Genomic DNA, 22633 nt, shown 5'->3' on the forward strand with positions numbered 1-22633 from the left:
TGCTAGCGTGGAAGAAGATTGGACCATGTGATGGAGTGTGGGTGTGGGGACAAGACCATGAACTTTTAACTGGGTGGGATTCTGATGTAACCTTCCAGAATTGGGATTCCATAGCACGATGCCAACATGCCTGCCTCATTAAATTGGAACTTTAAGGATAGTTTTGCCTTTGACTCTGATTTAATTCTGCATGATATTTGGGACGCTGACATTTGGATTGTAAGGATGGTTACCTTTCCAGAGTACTTTTAAAGCATGGAAAAGTAGCCTCACAAGCTAGTTTATATTATTTTTCGTAAGCATAATGTTTAAATGTAATAGCTCTAACAAGAAGTGTGGCTAAGGGATGAAGTCCTTATTTCCTACATGTTTTCATTGATCTGTTATGATACTCCTTAAAATGCTGTATCTATTTTTATTTTGTCCCAGTATTTTGTGCTGTGTTTACTGTAAACCATGAGAGCGCTATTCTCATTTTAACCCAGCAGCCTATCCCAAGGGCAGTCTGAGATAAAAGAGGGCAAAAGTTCCCTAGCAAACTTCCATAGCTTGGAAGTAGATCTGGGCCTCTGTCTGCATGATCTCAAGCTCTACAGTCCAATCACAACCCCCAACTGGTGCGGAGAACAATTTGCACCATGGAAGAGGTGAGGGGTTTTTTTGGTTGATGTCCATCCTAAAATTATTTTTCTCATCCCAATGTTGAAGAGGGTTTTGGAGCAAAGAATTTTTAAAAGCCTACCATATCAGCAGCTGAAGGTCAGTTTTTCTTTGTTCTCCTACCATCTGGAAGGAGATATAGAAGCATAGGAAGCCACACAAACAGGCTGAAGAACAGTTTTTTATCTGTGGGCTGTCAGACTCCTGAATGAAAAATAACCCTACAAGAACATCAGTGGTGGGTTTCAAATTTTTTTAGAACCACTTCTGTAGGTGTGGCCTGCTTTGTGGGAGTGGCTTGCTGGCCATGTGACCGGGTGGGGGTGGCTTGCTGGCCATGTGACCGGGTGGGAGTGGCTTGCTGGCCATGTGACTGGGTGGGCGTGGCAAACTTGTAAAATGTGATGAAACTTACTTAACAATGCTGTTGCTTAGCAACCAAAATGTTGGCTCAGAAACTCTGGCATTTGAAGCATGCAAGTCTTAAAGCTGTCAAGTTACAAGACCCTTGCACCCCTAACCCTTTAGGAAAAAAACCCCAGGGATGTTCAAACTTGACAGCTTTAAGACGTTATGGTTTAGATAGGACTCTTAGAGACGGGTGGGGCGATTGGTGAGCCAGCCAATCAGTGAGCGGCGGGCAGGGCAAGCATGGTGCGGATGGGCAGGGAGAGGGAGCTGGAACCAGTTCTAAACAGTAGATTTGTGGAATCTCTGCTGTAGAAGAGGTTAGAACTGGCACCCCCTGAACAACATAGTATAATCGACTTGTGGGGCGCAATAAGTTCACATAGGACTGAGCGTTTGTTAGCAGGATTCTAGGGGTTTTAGTAGGGCCAGGGATTTTTTGTCTTTCACTGTGAGTTGTATTGTGTTGGGGAGGGGAGCATGAAGGGAGCCTCAGCCAATCTCATTGTACACATGTTGTACTCTGACAGCAAAGGTTTGAATTAAATTGAATTGAACTGAACTCTTCATTCTAGCTATAGTGCAGAACCAAGAAAAGACTGAAGATAGAATGTAACTGGGATGGGAACAATGAACCCTCTGCCTCATATTCACTATGATCCAAGCATTTGACATTTACTTCCAATAGGAATAGGGTTTTTTCTACATCTTGTCATGTTTGCAATTTGTGAAATTCTATTGATCAACCATTCGGGGTTTTTTTAAATGTCTGTACTAAAATTTTAATGCAGTGTACAATATATTTCTCAGTACATGTATATGCAGTTCTCAGTTTTAAAAAAGGCCTAGTTTATGCAATTTTATAAAGAATAGTCTCTAACAATATTTTGTACATTCTGAGTACATGCATCTTTAATTTGTTGATAAACTGCCTTGTAAAATTCAGAGAAGTGTGAATTTTGAATATTAATTTTTACATTGTTAAAAAAAATTAAAAGTAGATAGGGTCACCTTCAAATATAAATTAAGTGAGTCGTCCCCCCCCCCTTTTTTAAACATGTGTTATGTTTTCCTGATAAATATGGAAGCTACAATTTTAAAAGCTACTTTACCAACATGTTACAGGTTATTCTTCTCACTATACTGGACAATGAGATTGTATTTATATGCAGCCATCAATAGAAGATTTTTAACTGATGTTCTTGCTGTAACTCAAATCAGGCAAGACCCAGCAGCTGTAATTTCGTTGCCTGTCAAGTAAGCTTTAAAATAGCCTCTTGGCAGTTTTTGAAATAAGTTTTGATTTATTTTGGTTTATTTCTGCAGTGTTTTATATTTTGGATTGATGTATTTCGGTCAGTTCCTAAATGACAGATGATTATTAATCACATGCTTTCTCGTTTCATTTAAATCGAGATGTGCGTTCAGGATGCATTTCTTTGCCTTTTATTTAAATTTGATTTTATGATCTCCTGCCTACCTAATCTAAATTTTGGAAATATCAGAGGACTTACTAAGGGGTGGGGAGGAGGAGGAGGAGAACATGACATTTTATTATGTACCAATATTTAGTTATAAATAACTAAATTTTTTCTAATTCCATTGATATGTAAGTTTGGGGAGCTGTCTAATATCTATAAATCAGACTGGAGGCCACTGATTTAGAAAAAAATAAGCTTTGGTGATTTATTTATCTATCATATTTCTATCCTGCTTGCTTCTGGTCAAGTCTGTCCGTGGCAATTTGGAGTATAAATTCAAGGCAACAATAAAATCAAAATCACTTCTACATCCTAAAACATCAGATCCAATATAAATCTCTGCAAATAACAACGATATGCCAATTACTATGTAAAAAACCCAACAGTTCTATTCTAAAATATCCAAGCTACAATCTTAACATTATTTTTTTAAAGATGAGAGCTTGGATAAAAAGATAGGAATAATTGTGGAGTGATCATCTTATCCTTAGTTGTTGAGGTGAGAGCTCGGATAAAGCAATAGGAATAACTGTTCCTTGGATTAACCTCATCATTTATGACATTGTCCCTATGCTAAACCTTTTTGGTTCTGTTTTATTATTTTAGTTGTGTTTTCTTTCAGACTTCTGGGGTATTCTTTTAGACTTCTATACTATTCAGCTTTGTATTATCTGCACTATTCATCTAAAAGCACCAATAAAAATACTAAAACATAAAAGGACCAAAGTCTGATCCTTGCTGTAACATTTTCTGAATGTAAGTAGTCCTCAACTTACATCCATTCATTTAGTGACTATTCAAAGTTACAGTGGCCCTGAAAAAAGTGGCTTACAATCAGTCCTCACACTTACGACTGTCACAGTAGTATCACCATAGTCTTGTGATTAAAATTTGGCTTGGCAATCTGTATGTTTTCACAATGATTGCAGCATCCCAGCATCATGTCATGGTCAATGATGACCTTCTTAGCCAGCTTCCATCCAGCAAAGTGAATGGAGGAAGTCAGATTCACTAAATGACTGCATGATTTGCTTAATAACCAGCAATTTGCTTTAACAAGCCTGATTAAGAGCTGAGGTGGCGCAGTGGTTAAATGCAGCACTGCAGGCTACTTCAGCTGACTGCAGTTCTGCAGTTCGGCTGTTCAAATCTCACCGGCTCAGGGTTGACTCAGCCTTCCATCCTTCCGAGGTGGGTAAAATGAGGACCCGGATTGTTGTTGGGGGCAATATACTGACTCTGTAAACCGCTTAGAGAGGGCTGAAAGCCCTATGAAGCGGTATATAAGTCTAACTGCTATTGCTATTGCTATTGATTTAAAAAATGGTTGTAAAATCCGGCACAGATTACCTAACAACCGTCTTGCTTAGCAGCATAAATTCTGCAGCCAATTGTGGTTGTAAGGTGAGGACTATATGTATTTGTATAAGAGTCACTTTGCTAGTAAGAGGGCAGCATATAAATTTAATAAATAAATGAACAGCATGGGTCCAGGGAATCTGAGGAGATGCCTTGCTTGTCCCACTCAGAAGATTTCTGAACATAATTATTTAATAGAAAAAAGAGGAAATTGTACATATTTAAAAGGAAGTTACATCTGCTTTTCTACCTAGTCTTCTGAAAAGGACTCCCAAAGATAAAATGATTTTCAAATATATTTTGCTGATTTTATTTTATTTATAAAATTTATAGGCCACCCATCTTACTACTTACTCCTACTCCTACTAAAACGCTTGTTGTCATGACCTTTAATTGGCCAAAACTGTGCCCCCTCCTCTCTCTTCCTCCCTCCCTCCCTCCCTCTCTGTATGTCTGTGTTAAAATCTAATTTTGCCAGTTGGCTTGGGACTCCAATGGAGGCCTTCCTTAGTGGACATGGTTGATAGGATAAAAAGAAGATCTCAGCCTCGTGTAATCCATCTGCTTGATATTAGTTCTTGCGTAACTTTTAAAAAATTTAATTGTTTCTATATTCGTCTTTTTATCATCTGGAAGCCACCCAGAATCACTTTATCACTGAGATGAGCAGCATATAAATGTAATAAATAAACATAATGATGATTGTCATGCTGTCTGGCCCACATTTTACTAATTTGCTAATAAGTACATTTATGAGGCAATGTGAAAGATATACACAATGTGAAATAATCATCAACGATGAGGCACTACACATACAAAAATCTACATTACTGTGGAGTCCTGAGTGCTCTCTGAGCTCAGCTGTTTCGTTACAGATATTTCATTACCAACTGGGTAACATCCTCAATGTGAGTCAATGTGGGGCTCTGCTATTTGTGGGGGTGTGATTTTCATCTAGGTCAGTGTTTCTCAACCTTGTCAACTTGAAGATGTCTGGACTTCAACTCCCAGAATTCGCTGGGAATTCGCAGCATTCGCTGGCTGGGGAATTCTGGGAGTTGAAGTCCAGACATCTTCAAGTTGACAAGGTTGAGAAACACTGATCTAGGTAGTTCCTTAATTAGGGTATCATTTTCTGATTGATTCTATGCCCGGTATTAATACATGCTTATATATGAGTGGTGGGTAATGGATAGGATGTGTTCTGGTCTTTTGGTTTTTCATTCTTAGCTTTTTTAAATTATCTCTTTTGAATGGTCTGTAAATGTGGTTTATTTCTATGTGCCTACCAATGTCTAATTCGTCTGAATGCCAAGTTTGATGGCATTTTTGAATTTAGCGCAGTCTAGGATTCTCATAATTTCCCAGCTGGAACTATGGTTGAGATTGTCGATGGGTTGTGAGATTTAAGTTTCCATTCTATCTTCTGACAGTTATCTTCTGTCATGTTCTCATCAAATAATAAACAAACAAACAAACAAACAATAAATATATAAATAACTGCTAGATGATGTTCATGGATCTCCTAGGGCATATCTCTCTCTCTTCCATTGTCACAATTTCTCCACTGCTTTCTATTATAGCCTTCCCCAACAACTCCCAAAATTTCCCTTCTTATCAATAGAGAATGTGTTTTTTGTTAGAATTAATATCAATTCTCCTCTTAAATCTGCTGACAGTTCCATTTTGGTTCTAACGTCGTAATCCCAGCGACAATTTGAATCACAGAATTTTTAAAAAATGGATCTTAATGTCAAGACCAACTATTCCAATTCTCATTCAGTGCGGGAATATAATTAAAGCATCCAGACTTTGCTTAAATATTTCCCCCCAAAAGCATCAGTATTTAAAATAGTCTATTCCCCTGGGGGGGGAAACCTCATCGTGTTAAAAACTATTTCTAAATGTTCTGTGAAAATATGCTTCCTGAAATCTCCATTTACTGTGTTTGATCTTGTTTAACCTTGTCTCTTTTCATATCTTCTGCACAACAGCACTTCCAATATTTGAACATGCCTATCAAATCTTTTTTAACCTTCTCTTTGGTGAGCTAAACATATCTTTCTCTTTAAAACATTTGTTGATCGGTTGTTAAAACCCTTATTAAAATGTGACTGAGAATTGGACTTCTTCTGCCAAAAAGCTTATTTTTTTTTGCCTCATTAACAGAAAATATAATAGAGCATACTCTTGTTCTGTACCGCGCATGGCAGATGGAATGGCCTGCTTCCATCTTTTGAATTCAAATATTTTTTTTCATAATACAAACACCCAAAAACTCAAACCTGGTCATAAGCAGCTAGAACCTTCTTCTGCACATCTGCCAGGGTTCCCAATGGTTCTAGATAAGGAAAGTTGTCCTTCATGCAGAGAGCCACTGAAGGGACACTGTCGTTGTTCACAAGCCGTGAAACCAAGGTCAAAATGCATTGCTTCAGACTGGTAATTGGTGGGAGGCCACAAAGTTCTTTCACCGACAGAATGGAATTCTAATGAAAATATGGGGGAAAAAACAGTTATTCTCACTGCAATCACCATGTACAGTATTTTTACAGATTGTTGAGACTCAGAATCAGTATTATATTATGAGTGTCTCCATGATTGGACAACAGTGCCATAGAAAGTAGCAGCAGAGATGGATCTCACTGTTGGCTTCAGCTATCTTAATTTCCACAGACTAGCATAATTTATAAATTAAAAGACAAGTGTAGCTACCACATTCAGTACTGATAGGACCTCTAGAGCAGTGGTTCCCAAACTTGGCAACTTTAAGACTTGTGGACTTCAACTCCCAGAATTCTGAGCTGGCTGGAGAATTCTGGGAGTTGAAGTCCACAAATCTTAAAGTTGCCAAGTTTGGGAACCACTGCTCTAGAGCAATGATAGCAAACCTTTTCAGCACCGAGTGCCAAAAAGGGAGCACTTCTCGTCCGTGTGCTCTCTCATCTGGACTGTGACCACGAAGAGGAGCATGCGTCTGCTGGAAAATGTACTTCTGGTTTCTGGTGCACCAGCAAGTCTTCTGTTTTTTGCCACGCATGCGCACATGCCGAGCAGCTGGCTGGCGCGCATGCTCACGCCCGGAAAACGGAAGATCAGATCTTCCGGTTTCCCGCACTGCTGCACACACAAAGGCCAGCTGATCGTCACATGCGCATGTGTGCCAGAAACCCGGAAGAGAACGAGCGATGCCGCATGTGCCAGGCGACATGGCTCCATGTGCCACTTCGGGCACATGTGCCATAGAGAGTCATACCTCATATAGGATTCACAAAGTGCAAGAATAAATTTTCACAGAGAAATACATGAGACCAATACCAATTCATTTTCTTTTTGACAGCTTTGAAGAGAACTACATCTTACCATACATAACATACCCTTTTCTATAAAGCTCAAAATACTTCTGTCCATTTCTTTTCAAACCAAAATAGCACACATAAAAAGGCTCGAGTACTTTGAAGTACCCAAAATCAGAACCACGGTGTATTCACTATCACGCTAAAGAGAAAGAAATGGTATGCACAGTATCTTAAATTAATATTTTTAGCATTGATTTAAAGTTGGAGATTAATTTGGGCTGCAGCACTGAAGGGGCAAACACTCCATAGTTAGAGAGCAAGAGAAGGCGAGGTGGCACAGTGGTTAGAATGCAGTACTGCAGCCACTTCAGCTGACTGCTAACTGCAGTTCGGCGGTTCAAATCTCACCGGCTCAAGGTTGACTCAGCCTCCCATCCTTCCGAGGTGGGTAAAATGAGGACCCAGACTGTGGGGGCGATATGCTGACTCTGTAAACTGCTTAGAGAGGGCTGAAAGGATTGGATTGGATTGGATTGATTATATTTCTATGCCGCCCTTTTCCCCGAAGGGGACTCAGGGCGGCTCAAAATTCAGTCAGGGAAAGGGGTACAGACAGGGGATAAAAAAGACAAACATAACAGTACACAATTTAAAACACACAACAACCATATCATTCGAGGAGGGGGGCAAAAGCTCTTTAGCCCCAGGCCTGTCAGAATAGCCAGGTTTTAAGGGCTTTGCGGAAGGCCTGGAGGGTGGTGAAAGCCCTATGAAGCGGTATATAAGTCTAACTGCTACTGCTAAGGCAAGTCACAAAGTCATGAGTGACAGCATCAACACACACATGTCATGATTTGCATAAGGTGCGCCAGGAACTAGGATGCAAGTATATAACAGCGGCATATGTGTGATGACATCACGATGCATGTATCATTATGCTAATATTACTGTGGTTTGCTGCAAATGCCATTGCCATCCTCTAGCGCAGGGATGTCAAACTGGATTTCTTCGAGGGCCAGATCAGCATTGTAGTTCTCCTCCGTAGGGTGGCGGGGGGGGGGTGGAGAGAGACAGGATTGGCTGGATGGGGGGGGGGAGAGACAGGATTGATGCCTCCTGCAGCACCCTGCCAGCTAAAACGGTGGTTGTGCACAGCCCTCCCATGCTCCATTTTGGCTGCCAGGGGCACCATGTGCCGGTCTATTAAATTTGGCGCAGCAGGCCAAATTTAAGCACCCCTGATCTAGCACATAGACAATATTCAATATTCACTCTCCAAAATGTTTTTGTTTGCTTTCTTGGATGTTTATTTCTTGAAAATGACAACATCCCAAAACAAACTATCATTCGTATTCAAAATGCTCATATATTATTCACCACCATCATTTTAGCCATTGTCAATCCACTGCAGGATGAAGGCCTCTTCTGCATGTTTCCAATCTCCTGTACATTATTTTTCTATACATTATTATTACATTATTAAATTTATTGGTCCCCATCTCATAGTTCAAGGAGACTGGGCTGATCTTGCTTTTGGGGAAGAAAAAGGCATTCAGTAAGTGATGCTCTTTTCTGACATGGTGTATCTAGTAAGTCAGAAGACAGGCTGGCCATTTCTCTGAGAGAAGCTCTGCGTCACTGATGTAAATGAGTGTGACCCGTCAAAACCGCGGTCCACTAAAGCGCGCCCGATTAAAGCGCGTCATCAGCAGCACGACAAATACGACCACAGAGAAAAAAGGGCGCTTTAGGTTTAGGGTTAGGTTTAGGGTTAGGTTTGGGGAGGTTAGGGTAAGGTTTTCGCATTAATTTTAAGTTTACCACTCACAGCGTGCTGTTTTTGTCGCACTGTGATGACGTCAGGTACGCGCTTTCGTCGAGCGCGCTTTAGTCTACTTTGGTTTTGTGGTGGAACCGTAAATGAGTACCCTGCTGATTCTGAGCTTAGATTAGCAATAGCAATAGCAATAGCAGTTAGACTTATATACCGCTTCATAGGGCTTTCAGCCCTCTCTAAGAGGTTTACAGAGTCAGCATATCGCCCCCAACAACAATCTGGGTCCTCATTTTACCCACCTTGGAAGGATGGAAGGCTGAGTCAACCTTGAGCCGGTGAGATTAGAACCGCTGAACTGCAGATAACAGTCAGCTGAAGTGGCCTGCAGTGCTGCACCCTAACCACTGCGCCACCTCGGCTCTTGACTTTGTTAACCCAGGGAAATTGTATCCAGCGCCATAAGGAATGATTAATCACAAAACTCAAACAAATGTGAACTGCATTTATGATTGGGCCTTAGCAATTAATCACATATTCACTTTTATCATATACATTTGTAATTCAGGCCCAGCATGCTGATATTCAAACCCCCGTCCAGTTCACTAGGATTTTGTTTTTAATTGTATGTCGGAGGATACAAATGCAGGGATGATGTCTAGTAGCTGACTAATAGGCTTTTGCTGATGGATGATTTGCTTAATAGGTCTCCAATTGCACAGACCCTTCCAGATCCAAGTCTACCAAAGAAAGAACTGAAGACATCTGAACAGAGCCATCATCTATTACAAGTTTTAACCGCTATCTAACCCCTAACGCTGAAGAACACTTTTCCTTGCTTATCACAATTCAGCAGTAGGGAATTTGCAAGATGCAACATTCCTTTACAGAGATGCGTCCTGAAAAAGCCACCTGAATTGTAGGCCAACTTGGCTCTGAACCGACATTTGGCTGCTATCGTTGCAATCCAAATAGAACAGAAATTGAATGGAACATCTGTGTGTATGGAACTGATTACAGCCTATAATAGTAAAAGAGCCGAATTTCCGTTGTTTGGCAATATTAACATTTATTTTTAGTTTACAATAGGCTTTCTTTGTATAAAGAAATCCAACAATTTCCCCAGAAGAACTTAAGCAAATCTCAACTTCATGGCTAAATAAAAAGAACTCTTACAAGCCATTCTCTTCATTGACCTACAAATATTAACAGAACATTGCTGTTTAAATGCAAATTTTACAAGCTCATTCATTTTATGTTAATTACAACTGATGTTTTGCTGTACACAGCTTTCCCCAACTTGGGGCCTTCCAGATTTTAAGGAATTGCAATTCTCAGAATTTTCCACACCAGCCGGGAGACCGAATGCATTTGGAAAGCACCAGCTTGAGATTCTTACCACTTCCTTACATACTGGAAAGACACATAGGGGATTTGAAACAGCTACAGAAAAAGGAAAAAAAATATGACAATCCAGGCAGCGCCATCCGGGTCCAAGGGCTGGGAATTCGGAGGGAACAAATACCCTTGGGCTCAACACTACCAGACTGGTCATTTTGGAATTAAGAACCAAGGTCCTCCAATGTCCATTTACAGAGATTTGCCATTTTTAGAGTATGGTGTGGTTGTAGTCTCCCAGAGGAAATTTTGCATAATTTTAAGTTCCTCCATGGTTTTTGGCTCATGCTCAATGAACAACTGGCAGTTGTGACTATGGTGATCTTTGTATGGGTCCATCTTATGTTCCAATAGTAAGGTGACCAGACATCCCGATTTCAGCGGGACAGTCACGATTTATAACAATTTGTCCCGTGTCCTGGGGCGTTTTAAAAAAGTCCCGATTTTCTGGCTTCATGTTGAAAGCCCAGTGGATTTGCTTAAGAAATCCTAACCGGGGCAAGACAAAAGACACGCTGTCTAACCTCTCTCTCTCTGTCTCAGTACTTTCATTGAAGATATTAAAACTTTAAAGCAAGAAAATGGACCCCCCCACCCTTTTTACTCACTTTTATAAGAAAAGATGACCCAGTACCATAGAGCTCCAGGAAATACTTAGCAAGTGTTCTTTCCTTTATTTTCCGGAGGGGAGGGGCACGGAGGTTGGAGTTCGGCTTGTGTGGAAAAAATGGTGGCAAAGTTTCTTTGAAAAATATTTCCCTGACTAATTTCACCATTTTAATTTGCTCAGTTCTTTGTATTAACATCTACATCATTCTGGATTGACTTGGAGTGCTCACTTGTGCCTGCTGGTGAGCTGGGTTTTTTTCTTTTATTTTTTTAATGTATTTTAAAATAATATTTTATTTATTGTGCATAGGATTTTTTAAAATAGTTTTATTCTGTGTGGATTCTTTTTTTAAATTGTCTTAGACTATTTAAAAAAAGATTCTATCCAAAATACAAAATACCAGCTGCAGTTATTCACTTAAGAACTGTGGCAAGAAAGGTGGTACAGTGACCAAAGTTACAATGGCATTGAAAAAAGTGACTGATGACCATTTTTCACATTTAGCGACCATTTTCACACTTAGCGACCGTTGCAGCATCCTCATGGTCACGCGATCAAAATTTTGATGTTTGGCAACAGTTACAATTTATATTTGTAAATTGTAGTTATGTTGAAATGAAAACAATATTACAATACTATTTTTGCGTTGTATGAAAATTTTTGTTGCTCCGTATAAAATTTTTAATCAAGCCCCCCCCCCCCCCCCCGGTCACAGGTGTCCCTCTTTACCAACCTGAAAATCTGGTCACCTTATCCAATAGTGAACATTGAATTCCAATTTCCTGGATTGTGCTTTAGTTAACTCCTGTCTGGACTACTTCTGTACTCTATATGGGACTAGCCTTGAAAATCATGCAGAAGTTACAGCTGGTCCAGAATGCAGTTGCGGGAATAGTTACAGGAAATATCCATTTTGCCCAGGTTTATTACTTTGTGGGCTGCATTGGTTACTGATGACCTTCAAGATGCATTTCAAGAAGTTGGTTGTCACTTACAAAGCCCTTCATAACTTCAGACCTGTATGCCTACAAGATCAACTTTCTCCTGTTCTCAGATAGTAACATTTGCCTGAGTTGAGATAATCCAGGTGCAAACTGTAAATCAATGTCTCTTGTGAGGATCTAGGCCAGGGGTGTCAAACTCGATTTCATTGAAGGCCGCATCAGGGTTGTGTTTGAACTCGGGGAGGGGGGGAGTGAACATGGCCAGGGGCAGTGGCTAAGATTTTTTACTACTGGCACAACGCTTCTACGCATGCCAGAGGGCATGCCCAGCTCAATGTCACTCATCGAGGCTCCATTTTCAGCGGCAAGGTCCTCCTTCAGCCCTCTGCCAGGGAAAATGGAGCCCGGAAGGGGAGGGGCCTCCCAAAGCTCTGTTTTCACTGGCTGAGGTTTGCAAAAGGCCGTCATGGCCGAAAACAAAGCCCTCTCTGCTGTTTTCGCTGGCAGAGGCACCAAGGACCGGTCCTTCATTGTTCCCAGGATGGGCCTGTAGGCCAGATCTAAGCACCCGATGGGCCGGATCCGGCTCAAGGGCCTTGAGTTTAACATTCCTGATCTACGGAATAACCTCTCTCTCTGGGCTTTAAGATGCTATGAAACGGTACTTTCCTCACGAGCATACAAGCCTGACCCACTTATGCTTTTGTAAAGATCTAAAATCCTGGCTCTTCCCGGGAGACTCTGGAGTAGAGTATGATCTGCTCCCTGGTATTGGATTTTTGTCTTATAATTGTGACCGAGTTTTGTTTGCAATCACCCCTTCAATATATTACCACATATTATTATCATTTATTTAGGTTGCTTATCTATTTTTGTTATTATTGTTGTTAATACTAAAATGTAAGCTGCATCGAATTATTCCTATACTTCTTTAATACATCCATTATAATATATCAGACATTATAATACATCATATAAAACCCATTCTCTTTATTCATATTGTAACATCCATTGCTCTGTCACAGTGATGGTGAACCTATGGTGCGCAGAGCCATATTTGCCAGCACGTGAGCCATCAGCTCCGGCGCGCATGCGCACGCCAGCCAGCTCATTTTCAGCCTTCCGTAGAGCGGGGGGAGGACATTTTTGCCCTCCCCTGGCTTCAGGAAAGCCTTCGGAGCCTTCGGAGGGCAAAAAACAAGCCCAATGGGCCACTTCCGGTTGGCCTGATGGACCTGTTTTTCGCCCTCACCAGGAAAGCCTCCGATCGTGCACACATGTGTGGGGGGTGGGATCACAAACACATGCACAGGTGGGTGGGGCACATTGCAATGTGGTTGTGGGCACGCACACACGTGCGATAGCATGCGCATGCACAATTTTGGCATGCCTTTATAAAAAGATTCGCTATCACTGCTCTACCAAGATATAAATTAAAACGGAAGAAGAAATGCCACAAAGAGCCGAGGTGGCACAGTGGTTAGGGTGCCAGTACTGCAGGCCACTTCAGCTGACTGTTATCTGCAGTTCAGCGGTTCAAATCTCACCGACTCAAGGTTGACTCAGCCTTTCCATCCTTCCGAGGTGGGTGAAATGAGGACCCAGACTGTGGGGGCAATATGCTGACTCTGTAAACCGCTTAGAGAGGGCTGAAAGCTCTATGAAGCGGTATATAAGTCTAATTGCTATTGCTATTGCTAAAAGAAAAAAAATGGCTAAAGTTTTGTTTTCCCCAAGCAGAAATAAATCAGTATCAAAAATCAGCTGAGCCAGCCAAACACCCTAAAAGTATTGTCTCAGTCAATGCTTAAAGGTGGCATATTCTTTTAATCCTATCCAAAGTATTGGAAATAGAACATAGCAATTACAATAGAATCTTAATATATTTAAACCTCATCATTTCAGAGTGAGAGAAGTCAGAATCAATGCAAAAACTGAACACCCAAACCTCAAAAATTAGCATTACTTCGTCGCGGGAACATCCACACTGGCAAATGTACTAATTGCGTCTGCAGCCTTTTGAACCAGGGCTCTTGCCTCATGAGTCCCATGTGCGCCGGAAGAAGGGCTGCAAGAAAATACTTGAATATGGGGACAGCTTTTACTTGCTCAATTTGAAAATCACCACTTTACTATTTCTGCTGCTATTGCTTCTCGGTGAAAAGGAACACGTTCATCTTGGGATGATTTCTTTCCAAATCCTCATTCAGAGAGTATTTGATGAACAGCGCAGGGAATAAAAAAAAGCCATCCTTGGTCCAAGAAAAATGTATAAAGAAGCACAGAAACATGCTTTAATGGAAATAGAGATTCATGTTTGGAAATGGTCCATATAACACCATTAACATAGGAATGAAATAAGAGGGGGCAAGGATAATCCTTGTTTAACTCCTACTTGCATGCGAATTAAGGGTGTGAGAGTGGTAGAGGATGACCTTCGACTGGCATAAGGTATCTTCACAGAACATAATGATTAGCTGTCATTCATGATTGTCAATAGAGGAAGAAGCTGGCTTTGTCTCAGGACAATCTGTTTTCAGGTGAATAAAAGCCGAGGTGGCGCAGTGGTTAGGGTGCAGGCCAATTCAGTTGACTGTTATCTGCAGTTCAACTGTTCTAATCTCACCGGCTCAAGGTTGACTCAGCCTTCCATCCTTCCGAGGTGGGTGAAATGAGGACCCGGACTGTGGGGGGCAATATGCTGACTCTGTAAACCGCTTAGAGAGGGCTGAAAGCCCTATGAAGCGGTATATAAGTCTAACTGCTATTGCTATTGCATTCCCTACCACCACCACCACCATGTTGATGCATTTCCCCCAAATCAAAAAGCCTGACTTAAAATCCATTTGTCCCACAATTAATTTTTTTTACTTAAAAAAATCCTGGCATATAATTTATCGGTAAGCATCTTGGGTTCGATGTCACCCTTTTTAATGACTTTGATGGTTACAGATCATTTCCAGTCTTTAAGCATCTGGGTCTGCAGAACAATACATTTTCTACCCAGAAGAGTACTTCACGCTTGCATGATTTAATCCCTTTAACCTTCCAGATTGGTAATGAAAAGCTTTAAGTGCATCAATTTTTGTATTTGTTCGGATGTCATTATCACTACTAAGTCAGAAACCTTTGTCATACTCCACTGTCTCCTCCTCTGTACTTGGCGTGCAGAGTTTATATTCCCACCTTTCCTAGTGTATGAATTGGTCAAATATGGAAATTACCTCCTTCTCACTTTCCAATCTCTCACCAAAAATTTCCAGAAAAGTAGCAATGTTACCCCCAGAAAGTATGGGGCCTGGTCATCACTTAGCAGAGGGGCTGCCCAGAACAATCTTAAAATTTTGTCACAAATCTGTCTTGCTGTTTGTTTTATATTGTAAGTCACACTGCTATTTTTTATTTGGTCTCCAATCATAAATCACTAAAGTTTACATACTGTGGGAGAAAAAATTATGTATCAGTAACTGAACATATTACTAATATATTTGCTCCTGCGATGGGAAATGTTCCATGACTCTTCTACGAGTAAAGCCTTGTTTTCTAAATATCTTGAAATGAAAAATTAAGAGGAAACAGCTTATCTAAACAATTGAATTGATGCTTTAAAAATACATTTATACGTGCAAGTCCATGTATAACTGGGAACTAGCTTGAGAAGAAGATAAGAGTTCAGAAGAATTTAATGTTACAAATTTGATTATGCAAAAGTAATCTCACTGTATTTAAGGGGATTTACTCTTAAAGTACAGGTTTATAATTGTTTTAAGTATAATAACATTCTCTAAATAACAGCGTTCTGCAATTAGTAATATGTTCCAGTTTCTAGAATTCTGTATTCGTGGGACAGCACTCAAAGTATGAATGTCTCTTCCTCCCTCCCTCTTCCTCCCCCTCTCTCTCATACACACAATTGTATTGTCCAGTGCTGTGCGTGTGCATCCTCCCTTCCAGAAAAATGGGAGGATATTATAAGAATTATATATAGAAGTGTATAAACAATGCCTCTCAAATAATAGTGCAGATATATTGTAATCCAATTTATCGGCCACAGAGGAGCACTTTAAAAAAACCAACTAGCTCCTTGTTGCAGAAAAATTCAGGAGCGTAAGAATAATATGGAGAAATTTGAAAGCCTCCAACTTCAAGGCAAGCAAAAAATCCTAAGCTTCAGTTTTTTGACACCGTAAAAATAGAAAACAGCAGGCAAATTTCACTAATGGTGAGTGTAATCCTAGCTATTAAAAAAAAAACCTAATAACCAGGAATGGCAATAATAGCAATAGCAATAGCAGTTAGACTTATATACCGCTTCATAGGGCTTTCAGCCCTCTCTAAATGGTTTACAGAGTCAGCATATTGCCCCCAACAATCCGGGTCCTCATTTCACCCACCTCGGAAGGATGGAAGGCTGAGTCAACCCTGAGCCGGTGAGATTTGAACAGCCGAACTTCAGCTAGCAGTCAGCTGAAGTGGCCTGCAGTACTGCACTCTAACCACTGCGCCACCTCGGCTCAAGGTGGCCGATGTGTATTTCATATGATATTTTGTTAAACTAAGCTTTCAATTTTTATAGTAAAAAAAAGACTCAGTTTTCCTTACCTGCATGTTCTCCCGCAGGTCAGTTGCTTCCCTCAATGGGTGTACAGCTACCTTAAAGATGTCATCTATAATCTTAAGGCTTGTGTTCCTCAGCATAGTATAGTCTCTAGTTTTCATTCCCATTCTAGCCGTCAGGCTACGCTTTTGGGGCTTTACTCCACCGCTCTGGTTAGTTATTGCAATGTGCACAAAAAGTGTAACGTGCTCCATGATGTCCCCTACGAAGGAGCGCAGAGGTATGTGTCGATAGCCTGACCGTAAACACTCCAGAGGGATCGTATATTGGCCTATGAATTCATCGCCGATATAATCGTCATCCAAGACTACAAAACGGATCATGGCAAGCTCTGGCAAGTTGATCTCAAACTCAAAGCTCTCGTCAAAAATGGGATTATCGCTGTTCTGTTGAACAGTTTTAGTCCTCTGTTCGGTACAGTCGGCGGGGATGCCGTGGATTTCTAGACACACATAAGGATCTATGACATCCCCTTTGGCACAGGCCCCCTTGGGCTTTGGAAAGTTTTGTCCGCTGATGATTTTGACATGTAAAACTTGCGGGGAAGCCCCCGGGACGATGCCTTTTGTGTTTGCACTGAAGTAAGACACCTCTTCTCGCATTACAGAAGGTCGAAGGACGTAACCACAACCCCCGTTCTGTAGAAACCATCCAGTATGTAAATCCATCATTGGCCCAGGTGTTTGATAATTCATTGCCACTATCTGGCAACCACAGTTCCAAAAATCTTGTGGGTTTACATTACTGGAATCTATTCTCATAGCACTTGGATATATTCGAGACAGGAATCTCTTATTATAATTGACAAAGTCTTCTGGACATTCATTTGCAATTTTACTGGCTTCTCCTTCACTGAAGGAACACATTTCCCAATAATTCTGACTTTTCATTGAGTTCTCAAAGTCCTTGAATTTGACTGATTTACATATAGTTACAAGATCAGAAAGCTCTTTGCATAGCCAGGACATTTTTGGGTCCCCTAAACATTCTTCAGACTTTCTGCGAGATATTTCAGCTTCTTCATCTTCGTCTGTGACTTCTCCTTCTAATAAATCCTTACCATAAGGCAGTTTCTTTCCTTTGATTATAATCTTCATTTTCAGTTTCTCTGGAGATGGCAGATACATTTCTGATGGTAGTGGTGCATCTGTGTACAGTTTGGCCCCAAAAGTCTTCTTCATTTGTTCAGCCATAGTTTTCTGCTGCTGTATGGAGCAGTGGTTTTGCAAGCAGAGAATAAGAGGATACTCTGAAGAGGCAAAGGCTAATTTGTTGATTACTTCAATTACATATTTAAAGGACAGAGGTGATGCCCTATTATTACAGTTACAAATGATGGGTTCGTTATCTGGCCCATCGCAAACATCCAGTTCGATACTTCTACAGCTCATCTTCAGTGCCCTGATATAGCCATTGATATCTGCTGGCCCTCGGACCTGGTCTTCTATCAGATAGGTGTTGTGAGATGAGTTAATATAATAGTGTGATAAAGACTGGGTCATGTCTTGAACAACTTTTATATGTGTGGTATCAAAAATATCACATTCTGGAGACAACAAATATTGTGTAAACCCATCGATTGCAAGGAAACCTTTCAACTGCCCTTCCTGTGAAAATTCATATCTACGAATGATGTCAAGGCAAATGTCTTCAGTGATACCTGCAACCCCTTGCTCAGCTTCTAAAAAAAGCATGAGATCCTTGGCATCTACATACTCTTTGTTTTTAGATATTTGTACTAGCAAAAAATAAACTTCAGGTCTTGTACAAAGCTCTGTGTATGCTTCACAAAACTCTTCTGTTGTTACACGAGTTGTTAGTTTCTCTTTGCTCCTTTGAATCTCCTTAAATTTTAATCTGATTTTGGACTCTTTTAAGGCTGGGTTCAGTTGTTTGATTAATTCTACAGCTGTGTCCTCCAACATAATCCCATTGCCTTCAACATCTGCAGCTTCAAATACAGATGTGAGCCAAGCAAACCGTGGACTATTTTGACTACTCTCTATCAAATCCAAACATTGCTTAGTACGAGAAACTAGGTACTGTAAACCTGACACCCATATGTTGGCCACATCTGCCGAATTGGCAACTAAGTCTAGAGATTCATAATTTTCTCCATGAATAATGGAGAAGGCACAGTCTTCAGAAATCTGATCTGCAAGTCCATTGTTTCTGAATGTTTCTGTGTTCTTCCCTAATCTGATCTCTTTAATTGCAGAAATATCAAGTTTTGCCTTCTCTGAATCCTTTTTAGAGGGTTCCCAGCGAAGTGCCTGCAAATCAGGGTCAAGAGTAAAAAATCTATTATAAATACGAGAGTTTAGCCGGACTTTCTTCAGTTCACAGCCAGCTTGCATGAAGCTAATGCAGTCACTGGCGCTACTTATCTTCTTCTCTGAGGGCATGCTGCTAAAGGAGACTGTTTTCTTGCGTCCACATTTTGAAGGATCCTGTCAAGGAAAAGAAAAAGAAAATCAGTGCTTTCTGGTCACATGACAAACTATAAATAAATGCAAAATATAAAGGTGACAATTATAGTAAACAAAAAAAAATCATGGTAGCAACTGGTATATACAGGGTGGGGCATAACCTTTTCCTAGGGGGTCACAGCAACACTTGTAATAACAACACAAATAATTCATACACCATTCGAAAGCCCATCAAAAACTGAGTTTATTGACACGATTTAATAGTCAGTATGACCACCATTAGCCCTTCGAACAGCATTCAAACGAGGTGGATAAGAACACAACAAATCTTCAAACAGTTCCGTTCGATTTTCCAGATTTTTCAACACAGTTTCCAAATTCATTCTCAAAGTTTCAACCGAATATCGATTTTGACCTTGCTCCTGAATCATCAGAGCTTCCACTTCATCCTTAATTATGGCCCCAATGTTCTCTGCCGGATTGAGATCTGGCGAATTTCTCGGCCAGACGTCATTGCCCCAAAATTCGACATTGTTTTCCTTTAACAATTGCGAGCCTCTCGAAAGGCAATGCATTTTATTCTGTCAATGATCCTTTGTTCTTCCGAATCGAATTTTCCAGCCATTCTTAAAGCAAATTTAACATTTAATAGCTCATTCAATTCAGTTTTTTATGGGCTTTAAAATGAGGTGTCGCGGAAGTTGTAAACTGCTGTCGATCTTGCTGTGACCCCCTAGGAAAAGGTTATGCCCCGCCCTGTAAATTACAATTCATGTGCAATTATATTCCTTTTAGAATTTTGGCCTGCCACACTTTCTCTTATTTCATTATGCTGGTTCTTTAGTATAGTCGATGGGAGGGGGGAATAGACAGGAGTAGGATTGTGAAATGTATTGTTTTCATTCTTTACTAGAAGCCAAGGTCATCTTTTGTCTCCGTACTTTGACACCTGACCGGAAGCAGCTGGGTGTGGATGCCAGCGTGGAAGAAGAAGATTGGACCATGTGATGGATTGTGGGTGTGGGGACAAGAGCATGAACTTTTAACTGGGTGGAATTCTGATGTCATTTCCAGTATTGGGATTAACACAGATGTGCCTCAGATGTCTGCTTTATTAAATTGGAACCAAAAGGGATGTTTTGCCTTGGACTCTGATTTAATTCTACATGATACTTGGAACGCTGACATCATGTTTCTGCTGAGGATTTTACTGTACTATAATCATTATTGTAGCATCATATAGGCAGTCCTCAGGTTATGTGATTGTATGTCTTAGCAACAGCAATCCCATTCAGTCCCGGCTATCATAATAATTCCAAATCATTATGTGGAAAGAGGCAGGAGCTCCAGGCAAGGTGACATGGAGGAGAAAGCCAGCACATGCCTTGTGCAGATGGGAGGATGCTGTGGGAAGGAGAAATAGCAGGAGAGTGGAAAAGACTGGGAGAGGGCCAGCACAGACTACATGCCAGCAGGTGGGATATATCTGAGAAAAAGGAAACTTCAACTGTGGAGCACTTCAGTAGGTAGGTGAGGTTGTGTGTTGAACATTAGAGGAATGCCATCTGTTCTGAAGCTTTTGGAAATCAAGACACTGGCACAGCTCCTCTAGGTACTGCACCTGTAATGGTATATGGCTTCCTGTTCTGACCCCCCCCCCCTCGGCCCACACCAAAGCACTCCGAGCCAAAGATACTTTACGGAATTTATTCACAGACAGACAGGCTGGCAGCAATCCAGCACAGACAAGCCTTGGCAGCAATCCAGCCTGCCAAGCTAACACCACAGTTCTCCAACATTAGTTAATGCGTTGACTTCTGCAAAAGGTGTGTGTGCACAAGCATTCCTTTTATAGTCTGGAGAGGGGCCTAATGACCACCAGCTGAGTGCAATTACCTCCTGCAACTGCGTAACTGTTCTTTACGCCTATTAGCTCTCCGGTGCCAGGCATCTAGGAACAACTCCCTTGGCTCCTCCCCAGTGGTCCAAGGCTCAGGCGCCTCCTGGTGGCCAACCAGCCTCTCTGTGCCCTACTCGGAGTCAGAACCCTGTCCAGGGTCCTCCACATCCTCCAAAGCTGACTCATAGGGCCCCTCACTGTCGGAGTCCAACGGCTCCTGCTGGGCCATAACAGCTTCCCATATAAGACTTGGAAGACAGGTGGAAGAGCAGAGACTACACATAGTCAGACCAGGGACAGCTGAGCCTGCAGGGAGGGGGGGATTCCCAGCTACTTATGAACAAGGTAATTTACTACATCTCTTGTAACACGGGGTGAAGCTAGAGAATCCATAAGATCATCCAGTATATAGCAGGATAAAACACTGTTTTTCAAATGGCTTTAGACAGTCCAAAGCACCATCTTTTTAAAGAAAAAGAAATAACCGATGGGGAGGAACTTGATTGTAAGTTTTCCCTTGGGTGATAATAGAATTCCTCATGAGGATAAAGAGGAAACATTGCATGAGAATAGATGGAGGTTTTTTTTAAAAAAAACACACCTTACAATTGTTTCTTTGTGTTCATTTTGATAATCACTGTATAAGTAGCGCAAGATTGACAATCCAGTGTTCATTTTTGAAAAATAAAATGCCAAGGTACAAAGTACAAAAATGTACTTTAAAGTTATTTATATTTCTGCCGGTTCAGTAAACATTTGCCCAACAGAAAACAAAAAAAGCTCAAGACATTTATATGTGAAATGCAAATATGTGAACACAGCTTCTTCCACGCAAAATACAGAATTTTCAGTACTTTACATCTACTGTAAAGAACCAAGGGGAGGCGTAGGGGAGAATATAGAAGTGGATGATATGTATATAGTGGTGTTTTTATTTTGTTCATTGGGACATATAACCTATTTACATACTCAATCCCTAGTTAAATTGATGAGATTTATTTTATACTTAAGCAAATTCTATATCCTACTTAAATAAATTTAGGATTGGTGCTTTATGTATTCCTTAAAGTGTTTCTAGGGTTTGTGCAGTTTATAAAAGAGCTAATAGCCAAAAGACATTGGATAGGTATCTGTCTTTATCTTTCTCATTTGATTTTTTTTTAACATTGATAGGAAAAGTAGCCAACAAATTGTAAGGGAATGTGACATCCTATAAGCCAGTGTTTTTCAACCTTTTTTGTGCAAAGGCACACTTTTTTCATGAAAAAAATCATGAGGCACACCACCATTAGAAAATGTTAAAAAAATTTAACTGTGCCTATATTGACTATATATAAAGTAATTTTCCCATGGCACACCTTACACTCTGTCACGGCACACTAGTGTGCCGCGGCACAGTGGTTGAAAAACACTGCTATAAGCAATAGCAATAGCAATAGTTAGACTTATTTACCGCTTCATAGGGCTTTCAGCCCTCTCTAAGCGGTTTACAGAGTCAGCATATTGCCCCCAACAATCCGGGTCCTCATTTCACCCACCTCGGAAGGATGGAAGGCTGAGTCAACTCTGAGCCGGTGAGATTTGAACAGCCGAACTGCTGAACTGCAGTCAGCTGAAGTAGCCTGCAGTGCTGCATTTAACCACTGCGCCACCTCGGCTCAACAGCTATTCATAAAATGTAGCGAGTGAGGCAAGATGATTCAGATAATGCAGTCAGATAATGAGTTGGTGACTCAGCAATGAAGAGGTTCTT

General features: G+C 40.8%; 1 protein-coding gene across 1 annotated transcript in view; it reads right to left on the reverse strand.

Moving 5' to 3' along the window:
* Positions 1-22633, reverse strand: part of PLCL1 (phospholipase C like 1 (inactive)) — a 235793-nt gene that overhangs the window by 39056 nt on the left and 174104 nt on the right. Inside the window, exons 2-3 of the mRNA XM_087707449.1 lie at positions 16536-19001; positions 6194-6397 (exon numbers count right to left, since the gene is read on the reverse strand). Coding sequence (XP_087563575.1) covers positions 6194-6397; positions 16536-19001 — 2670 coding nt within the window. The remainder of the gene's footprint in view (positions 1-6193; positions 6398-16535; positions 19002-22633) is intronic.

Source organism: Thamnophis sirtalis, unplaced genomic scaffold (assembly GCF_051295495.1).
Source record: "Thamnophis sirtalis isolate CommonGarterSnake01/CBP01778 unplaced genomic scaffold, rThaSir2_p1.2 scaffold_1, whole genome shotgun sequence".
NCBI classification, from domain to species: domain Eukaryota; kingdom Metazoa; phylum Chordata; class Lepidosauria; order Squamata; family Natricidae; genus Thamnophis; species Thamnophis sirtalis.